The sequence below is a fragment of the Pseudoliparis swirei genome, chromosome 9, assembly GCF_029220125.1.
Source record: "Pseudoliparis swirei isolate HS2019 ecotype Mariana Trench chromosome 9, NWPU_hadal_v1, whole genome shotgun sequence".
NCBI classification, from domain to species: domain Eukaryota; kingdom Metazoa; phylum Chordata; class Actinopteri; order Perciformes; family Liparidae; genus Pseudoliparis; species Pseudoliparis swirei.
This window is the reverse complement of record NC_079396.1, coordinates 28,656,911-28,666,910: the sequence shown is the minus strand read 5'-3', so window position 1 is coordinate 28,666,910 and position 10,000 is coordinate 28,656,911. Positions and strand designations below refer to the sequence as shown.

The 10,000-nt window shown below is 50.2% G+C and overlaps 1 protein-coding gene across 1 annotated transcript in view; it reads right to left on the bottom strand.

Annotated features, from left to right (window-relative positions):
- The window catches only part of snai1b (snail family zinc finger 1b), a 17,470-nt gene extending 11,035 nt beyond the window's left edge, over positions 1 to 6,435 (bottom strand). Inside the window, 5 exon segments of the mRNA XM_056422021.1 lie at positions 151 to 258; positions 4,577 to 4,622; positions 4,624 to 4,735; positions 5,615 to 6,025; positions 6,354 to 6,435. Coding sequence (XP_056277996.1) covers positions 151 to 258; positions 4,577 to 4,622; positions 4,624 to 4,735; positions 5,615 to 6,025; positions 6,354 to 6,435 — 759 coding nt within the window.
- Positions 6,436 to 10,000: the final 3,565 nt, after the last annotated feature.

Genomic DNA, 10,000 nt, shown 5'->3' with positions numbered 1-10,000 from the left:
GTGAGGTGATCCTGCATCGGCTGACATCAGCAGGTCATTTGTCACCTTTAGTAAAGCTGTTTCAGTGCTGTGGGCTGAACCAAATCCTGACTGGAATTTTTCAAATAAGTTGTTGTTTTTGAGATGGTCTTGAAGTTGAGAAGCAACTACCTTCTCCAACACCTTGGACAGGAAGGCAAGGTTGGAGATAGGCCTGTAGTTGGCGAGAACCTCCGGGTCCAGGGTGGGCTTCTTCAGAATGGGACGGATGACAGCAACCTTGAGCACAGGAGGGACACAGCCAGAGCGAAGGGAAAGGTTAACAACTTTGACCATAACATGACCACATGTCCATCACATGACCACATGTCCATCACATGACCATAACATGACCACATGTCCATCACATGACCATAACATGACCACATGTCCATCACATGACCATCACATGACCACATGTCCATCACATGACCACATGTCCATCACATGACCATAACATGACCACATGACCATCACATGACCACATGACCACATGTCCATCACATGACCATCACATGACCACATGTCCATCACATGACCATAACATGACCACATGTCCATCACATGACCAAATTACCATCACATGACCATCACATGACCACATGACCATCACATGACCATCACATGACCACATGACCATAACATGACCACATGACCATCACATGACCACATGACCATCACATGACCATCACATGACCACATGACCATAACATGACCATAACATGACCACATGTCCATCACATGACCACATGACCATAACATGACCACATGACCATAACATGACCACATGACCATCACATGACCACATGTCCATCACATGACCACATGTCCATCACATGACCATAACATGACCACATGTCCATCACATGACCACATGACCATCACATGACCACATGTCCATCACATGACCATAACATGACCACATAACCATCACATGACCATAACATGACCACATGACCATCACATGACCACATGACCATAACATGACCATCACATGACCATCACATGACCACATGTCCATCACATGACCATCACATGACCACATGTCCATCACATGACCACATGTCCATCACATGACCAAATTACCATCACATGACCATCACATGACCACATGACCAAAACATGACCACATGTCCATCACATGACCACATGACCATAACATGACCATCACATGTCCATCACATGACCATCACATGACCACATGTCCATCACATGACCACATGACCATCACATGACCACATGACCATCACATGACCATAACATGACCACATATCCATCACATGACCACATGTCCATCACATGACCATAACATGACCACATGTACATCACATGACCAAATGACCATAACATGACCACATGACCATCACATGACCATCACATGACCATAACATGACCACATGTCCATCACATGACCACATGATCATCACATGACCATCATCGACAAATTTCCCCTTGGGGATTAATAAAGTATATATCTATCTATATCTATCTATCTATCTATCACATGACCATCACATGATCATCACATGGCCATCATCACATGACCATCACATGATCATCACATGGCCGTCACATGGCAACCGAGCGACGTAAACAACTAGGTAAATAACGACATAAATGACGAAATTAACAAGTGAACAACGACGTAAACCACGATGTAAAGAAGTGAACGACGTAAATAAGTGAACAACGACGTAAACAACAACATAAACAGCAACATAAACAATGTGTTCAACCTGAAGAGGTTTCCACATTTTACATTTCTGAGACGTCGTTTATTAAATTTGTTTCTCAACGAGAGTGCAATTGTGTGTGTGTGTGTCTGTGTGTGTGTATGTGTGTGTGTGTGTATGTGTGTGTGTGTGTGTGTGTGTGTGTGTGTGTGTGTGTGTGTGTGTGTGTGTATGTGTGTCTGTGTGTGTGTGTGTGTGATGGTAGGTGATATGCGTCTGGCCCTCGGGTGTCGATTTCAGGCAGGTGCACTCGATCGCCCGGCGGCTCCCTGAGGGATGGGACAAGACAGGAGGAGGAGGGGGGGGGGAGGGAGGAGGAGAAGCAATCTGTGCTCTCCGCTGTCACACACATACACTCAAGATCCCCAAATCAAAAGACATGCCCCCCCCCCCCCCCAACACCTCCTCCTCGCTCCCTCACATATCTCTCATTGACTGGAATGCGTGGGGACAATAGAACTGCCCCCCCCCCCCCTCTGGGCCACACAGGCCCTGACAGGAGGAACAGAAGTGCACCTTGCACCTCTCAGAACCAGAACCCCGGGGGGCGAATACCAGAGAGAGAGAGAAAGAGAGAGAGAGCACACACACAACACCTGCAGTGCCGCCACACAGCGGTCCCCTCGGCCCCTCGGCGGAAATAAAATGAAAAGAAGACTTTATCCACAGGACGTTGTAGCTTAGTCACGTTAGCCGGAGGCGAACAGGAAACACCTGAGGAGTGGGCTGAAGTTACCGAGAGAATACTCCAAGTGTTTTTATTTACTTAGCAGTTGGCTATGTAGCTAGCTACAGCAATAAACAGGAAGTGACCATCAGGACCGAGGAGACACCGTATACGTCTCTGGTGGACACCTGTCAATCACCTGTAGCCCCGCCCCTAAAGCGCCCCCTGTCAAGCACCTGTAGCCCCGCCCCCTGTCAATCTCCTGTAGCCCCGCCCCTAAAGCGCCCCCTGTCAATCACCTGTAGCCCCGCCCCTAAAGCGCCCCCTGCTTCATGGTCTGACTCTAAATGACCATAAAGTATCAATGATGACATCATGCTGTATAGAAGAAGACTTGAAACTAGAGACTGAGACATAAACTCATGTTTACAATGTTTACTGAGGGAATACATCAAGATAAGTAGAGTCACTATCAGTGGCGGCTGGAGAATTTTTTTGGGGGGGTGGCGCAGTTTAAATATCACTCAACAATGAGAAGAAAAGAGGGTTTGAGTAGAATATAGTATAGACCACCAGGGGGCGACTCTGGATGTATAGAAGTCTCTGCTTCATGTGTTGAAGCTGCATTCTCTCTTCTGACCACCAGGGGGCGACTCCTCTGGTTGTATAGAAGTCTCTGCTTCATGTGTTGAAGCTGCATTCTCTCTCCTGACCACCGTCTCACATCTTTAACTCGTTCACGATGGTTTTCACAACATTAATAATGTCCCCGTCAGCGTTCGGTTAGGCTCCGCCCCCTCTCGTGTCAAACAGGCAACGTTAAAAAACCAAGATGACGACGGACAAAATTCTCAAATCAAGGCTTCAAAGAATCACAACGTCACGGCCCGCTGCGCCTCCTCTGCTGCACCTCCTCTGCTGCACCTCCTCTGCTGCACCTCCTCTGCTGCACCTCCTCTGCTGCGCCTCCTCTCTGCTCAGTTCAGGAGTTCAGCCCTCCTGACTCACTAGCTGTGCAGCAGGGAGACGACGACTCATCCACACGATGAAAGTGATGCTCTTCATTCACGTGTGTGCGTAGGTGTGTGTGTGTGTGTGTGTGTGTGTGTGTGTAGGTGTGTGTGTAGGTATAGGTGTGTGTGTGAAGGTGTAGGTGTGTGGGGTTGTGTGTGTGTGTGTGTGTGTGAGGAGCTGGACTTTTTCTTGTTCAGCATCGTTTAAAACCACAATGCCCCCCCCCCCTATAGACACCTTGCCTCTTCACCACGAAGGCCTCTGTGTGTGTATATGTGTGTGTGTGTATATATGTGTGTGTGTATATGTGTGTGTGTGTGTGTTGACAGCCTGGCAGGTGTGTGCAGGTGCGCCCCCCCCCCCCCCCCCGTCTGTCCTGACCTGCTCATTTGGAGGCGGCGGTTCACACAATAGACGTTGACATCCTGAATATTAACGTTCCACAAAAGGTTTTAAACAAAATATTTTTATTTACATGTGGAAGATAATACAAAATAAAGAAGTCATTGTTTCCCATTTCATTAAAAACAGAAACACGTCTAAACGAGACGAGCCGGGAGGGTTTGGTCACGTTGAAGGTCGACGAGGTCACGGCGAACACGTCTCAGACAGCTGCCACACACACGCCATGGAGGTATAGTATGGTGAGGAATGACACACACACACTCACACACACACACTCTCACACACACTCACTCACACACACACTCACACACTCACACACACACTCACTCACACTCTCACACTCACACACACACACTCACACACTCACTCACACACACACTCACACACACTCACACTCTCACACACTCACTCACACTCACACACACACACTCTCACACACACACTCTCACACTCACACAGCAGCTGCAACACGGCCCGAGTCCCGGACCGGCCGGCACCGGTGGAGCTTCCTAGGATTTAACTGGATGTCCAGCTGGCTTCACACACACACATCTACACACACCTACACACACACGCACACACACCTACCTACACACCTGACGGGACGCGACCCAAACTAAAGCTACCGTCAGAGTCCTGGGGGAGGAGTCAGCAACAGAACTCCAGTTCTCCCGACACATCGAGCGTGTTGAAGTCCGGTGGGCGAACGTCTTCAGGGGGTCTAAGAGAGGGGGTCTACGAGGCGGGGCAGCAGCGCGGCGTGCTTATGAAGCGACATGCGGCTGGGCGCAGCTGCATCCGTACTTCTTCACCTCGGAGTGCGTCTGCAGGTGAGCGCGCAGGTTGGAGCGGTCAGCGAAGGCGCGGCTGCAGTGCTGGCAGGAGAAGGGACGCTCGCCTAGTGGGGAGGAGACGAGGAGAGGAAGGAGAGGAGGAAGGAGACGAGGAGAGGAGAGGAGAGAGGAGACGAGGAGAGGAGGAGAGAGGAGAGAGGAGAGGAGAGGAGAGAGAGAGGAGGAGAGGAGGAGAGGGGGAGGGAAGAGGGAGAGGAGAGGAGGAGGAGGAGAGAGGAGGAGAGGAGGAGAGGAGGAGGAGAGAGGAGGAGAGGAGAGGAGGAGAGGAGAGGAGGAGAGGAGAGAGGAGGGAGGAGGAGAAGAGGAGAGGAGAGGAGGAGAGAGGAGAGGAGAGGAGAGAGGAGAGGAGAGGAGAGGGAGGAGGAGAGGAGAGAGGAGAGGAGGAGGAGAGAGGAGAGGAGAGGAGGAGAGGAGAGGAGAGAGGAGAGGAGAGGAGAGGAGAGAGAGGAGAGGAGAGAGGAGAGAGGAGAGGGGGGAGAGGAGAGAGAGAGGAGAGAGAGGAGAGGAGAGAGGAGAGAGGAGAGAGAGGAGAGGAGAGGAGAGAGGAGAGAGGAGAGAGGAGAGGAGAGAGGAGAGAGGAGAGGAGAGAGGAGAGAGGTCATGAGCACCAGGTCAACGTGTTACTTTTTCAAACGATCTGCAGATGACTAACAAAGAGCCCGACGCCACATCCCATAATGAGGGGGGGGGGGGGTGACTCACACCAATGAATACCAACGAGGTCATTGACACCCAACAGAGGGGCATCCACTCTAAGTGTGTGTGTCATACCTGTGTGTGTGTGTGTGTGTCATACCTGTGTGTGTGTGTGTGCGTGTCATACCTGTGTGTGTGTGTGTGTGTCATACCTGTGTGTGTGTGTGTGTGTGTGTCGTGTGTGTGTGTGTGTGTGTCATACCTGTGTGTGTGTGTGTGTGTGTTACCTGTGTGTGTGCGGATGTGGCCCCTCAGCAGCCAGGGCCTGGAGAAGGCCTTCCCGCAGGTGCAGCAGACGCAGGGCAGCGTGTGAGAGCGGATGTGCATCTTCAGGGCGCCCAGGCTGCCGTACGCCTTGGGGCAGTGTCGGCACAGGAAGGCCGGGGGGGCGGCGGCCTCGGCGGGCGGCGGCGGCGGGCCGGCGGAGCCGTAGAGCGGGATGGCGTCCGGGGACGGCGGGTCGGAGGTGCGCCCGCCGTCCTCCTCGTCCTCGCCGCTGGACGGAGCGCCGCTGAGGTCCAGAGGGCCGAGCGGCGAGGGGGCGGGGGGGGGAGGGGCGGCCACGGCGTCCCAGAACAACGGAGTGGTCGGGCAGTGCGTCGGGGCCACGGCCTGCGCAAAGCATTCTGGGACGTAAGCTGGAAGACACATGGGAGGGAGAAGATGAGGAGAGGAGAGAAGAAGAGGAGAAGAGGAGAAGAAAAGGAGGAGGAGAAGAGGATAGGAGGAAGAGGAGAGGATAGGAGGAGGAGGAGGAGAGGAGGACAAGAAGAGGATAGGAGAGAAGGAGAAGAGAAGAAGTCAGGTAAGTTGGTGAATCTAATAACGCGCGACACTTTTCTCTCCCGAGCAGATGATCAAATTATCACAGAAATAAATAAAAGATCAACTCAAACTTTAAATAAATAAACGTTTAACGGTTTCTGTGGAACATGAACACCGGAGGCACCGGGCAGCGGGACCTACCGGCCTGGCTCTGCAGCGCGCGCTCCCGGTTGAGCGGCTTCCGGCCGGGGGAGAACTTCTTCACGAGGAACGAGCGAGGCATGGCGGGTCCGCTGCTCCGGGTCCAAGAGAGCCGGGTCCCGCTGCAGGCCCGGGCGCGAGGTCCTGGTGGTCCTAGTGGTCTTGGTGGTCTTGGTCGTCCTGGTGGTCTTGGTGGTCCTGCTGGTCTTGGTGGTCTTGGTGGTCCTGGTGGTCTTGGTGGTCCTGGTCTTCGGCAGCTCGACTCGGAGCTCGGGTCGAATGAAAGTATCTTGGTCGCAAAGTCGATCTCCTCATATAGTCAGGGGTGAAGGGGGGGGCGTGGCCCCGCCCACGGGGGACACACCATTCGCGCGAACGCGGTGCTCCCTGCAGGTGACCGATGTGCCCAGAAAGCCGTGAGCGCACATTTGTCGGCTCGTCACGTGAGCTGGTGTGTGTGTGTGTGTGGGGGGGGTAGGACTCAAGTAACAGAAACACAACAATGAACCCCTGATAACCTGATATCCTAATATGTGAACCGGTGTTGTGTGTGATTTAAATTCCTCTGATGTCTAAAGAACATTTATGTTGTGTCCAAAGACGAGCGGTGTCCCGGTGGTGTCCCGGTGGTGTCCCGGTGGTGTCCCGGTGGTGTCCCGGTGGTGTCCCGGTGGTGTCCCGGTGTGTAACCATGCGCGCCGCGCGCCGCGAGGCCTTTACGCACCCCGCGGCGAGCCGGAGACCCGGGGGTGCGTGAGGGACACAACACCGGTTCACATATTAGGGACAGACGTGGTCCTCGCGCACCTCACACGGGGGACATGGACCAAGCGGTGTTCTTCTCATTTATTCCGGTGCGTAAACGTTGTGCGTAAACGTTGTGCGTAATCCAAACCGGGCGCATGAAATCAAACATGTACCTTTTTTTATTAGCTGTATAATTAAGATGTGCATCTGGGTTACAATAATAATATAAAGCAATACAAATGTATAATATTAATTTGGTCTTTTCGTCCAAATATTCTTCATGATCTTATTTTACAGTTATTACTTGTTATTTGTATTGTTTTAGTGTAGTGTGTTTTTGCATCGCGTGATTAGATCGACCTGGAGGCCGCGGGTGAGTCACGTGATCACGAGGTTACGAGGCCGGACATCAGGTGGCGGCCATTACGCAGGAATGCGTCCTCAGTGGTCCTCTTTAGCATCGCAAAGGCCCTGGAAGCACCTCGATGGCTGGCTGAGTGGGGGGGGGGGGGGGTAATGTATGCACCTGTCCAAAAGGCGCCATTGTCGCGGCATGCCCAAAAGTTCACACGTCGTTAGCGCGCTCGTTGACGCCGACGCCACGGAGACTGGAGAGGTCACCGGGGCAGCGCGGCGGTAAAGACACACACACACACACACACACACACACACACACACACACACACACACACACACACACACACACACACACACACACACACACACACACACAGCGAGACACACAGAGAGAGACACACAAAGACACACAAAGACACTAGTGAAAGTAGCCCGGGGTGCTGCTGCACATGTTGGAGCTTAAAGTGGCACTTGACAAAAACGCTGATTTATTTATTTATATATATATGTATATATATTTGTATATTTTCTATATACATTTATATATATATATATATTTGTATATATTTATATATTTATACATATATATACACTACCATTCAAAAGTTTGGGATCACCCAGACAATTTCGTGTTTTCCATGAAAACTCACACTTTTATTTATCAAATGAGTTGCAAAATGTATAGAAAATATAGTCAAGACATTGACAAGGTTAGAAATAATGATTTGTATTTGAAGTATTACTTTTTTTCTTCAAACTTTGCTTTCGTCAAAGAATGCTCCTTTTGCAGCAATGACAGCATTGCAGACCTTTGGCATTCTAGCTGTTAATTTGTTGAGGTAATCTGTTGAAATGTCACCCCACGCTTCCTGAAGCACCTCCACAAGTTGGATTGGCTTGATGGGCACTTCTTGCGGACCATACGGTCAAGCTGCTCCCACAACAGCTCAATGGTTGAGATCTGGTGACTGGCCACTCCATTACAGACAGCAAGCTGCCTGCTTCTTCCCTCAAGAGTTCTTCACAATGTGGAGGTGTGCTTTGGGTCATTGTCCTGTTGGAGGAGGACATTGGCTCCAATCAAGCGCTGCCCACAGGGTATGGCATGGCGTTGCCAAATGGAGTGATAGCCTTCCTTATTTAAAATCCCTTTTACCTGGTACAAATGTCCCACTTTCCCAGCACCAAAGCAGCCCCAGACCATCACATGACCTCCACCATGCTTGACAGATGGTGTCAGGCACTCTTCCAGCATCTTTTCACCTGTTTTGCATCTCACAAATGTTCTTCTGTGTGATCCAAACACCTCAAACTTGGATTCATCTGTCCAGAACACCTTTTTCCAATCTTCCTCTGTCCAATGCCTGTGTTCTTTTGCCCATACCAATCTTTTCTTTTTATTGGCCAGTCTCAGATATGGCTTTTTCTTTGCCACTCTGCCTAGAAGGCCAGCATCCCGGAGTCGCCTCTTCACTGTCGACGTTGACACTGGCGTTTTGCAGGTACCATTTAAAGAAGCTGCCAGTTGAGGACCTGTGAGGCGTCTGTTTCTCAAACTAGAGACTCTAATGTACTTGTCTTCTTGCTGAGTTGTGCACCGGGGCCTCCCACTTCTCTTTCTGCTCTGGTTAGAGCCCGTTGGTGCTGTTCTCTGAAGGGAGTAGTACACACCGCTGGAGGACATTTTCAGTTTCTTTGCAATTTCTCGCATGGAATAGCCTTCATTTCTAAGAACAAGAATAGACTGGCGAGTTTCACAGGAAACTTCTTTTTTCTGGCCATTTTGAGAGTCTTATCGAACCCACAAATGTGATGCTCCAGATAATCAACTAGCTCAAAGGAAGGCCAGTTGTATAGCTTCTCTCATCAGCAAAAAAGTTTTCAGCTGTGCTAACATAATTGCACAAGGGTTTTCTAATCAGACATTAGTCTTCTAAGGCGATTAGCAAACACAATGTACCATTAGAACACTGGAGTGATAGTTGATGGAAATGGGCCTCTATACACCTCTGGAGATATTTCATTAGAAACCAGACGTTTCACCTAGAATAGTCATTTACCACATTAACAATGTATAGAGTGTATTTCTGATTGATTTAATGTTATCTTCATTGAAATAAACAATGCTTTTCTTTGAAAAATAAGGACATTTCTAAGTGATCCCAAACTTTTGAACGGTAGTGTATATTTAGATATGAATATATATACATTCATATGCATATTCATATATATGTATATATAAGTATGTAAGTGGGCGTGGCTTCATCTCTCAGCCTGCAAGTGAAGATCAGCACAAAGTCATTTACATTAGTGCGTGTGTGTGTGTGTGTGTGTATGTGTGTGTGTGTGAGGAGCTGGACTTTTTCTTGTTCAGCATCTTTTAAAACCACAATGCCCCCCCCCCCCTATAGAAACACCTTGCCTCTTCACCACGAGGGCCTGTGGAAACATCTCCCTGACCCAACACACACACAGACACAGACACACACACACACTGGGGGAGGCTGTAAAAGGAAAGCAGCTGATCACACATTGTGTGTGTG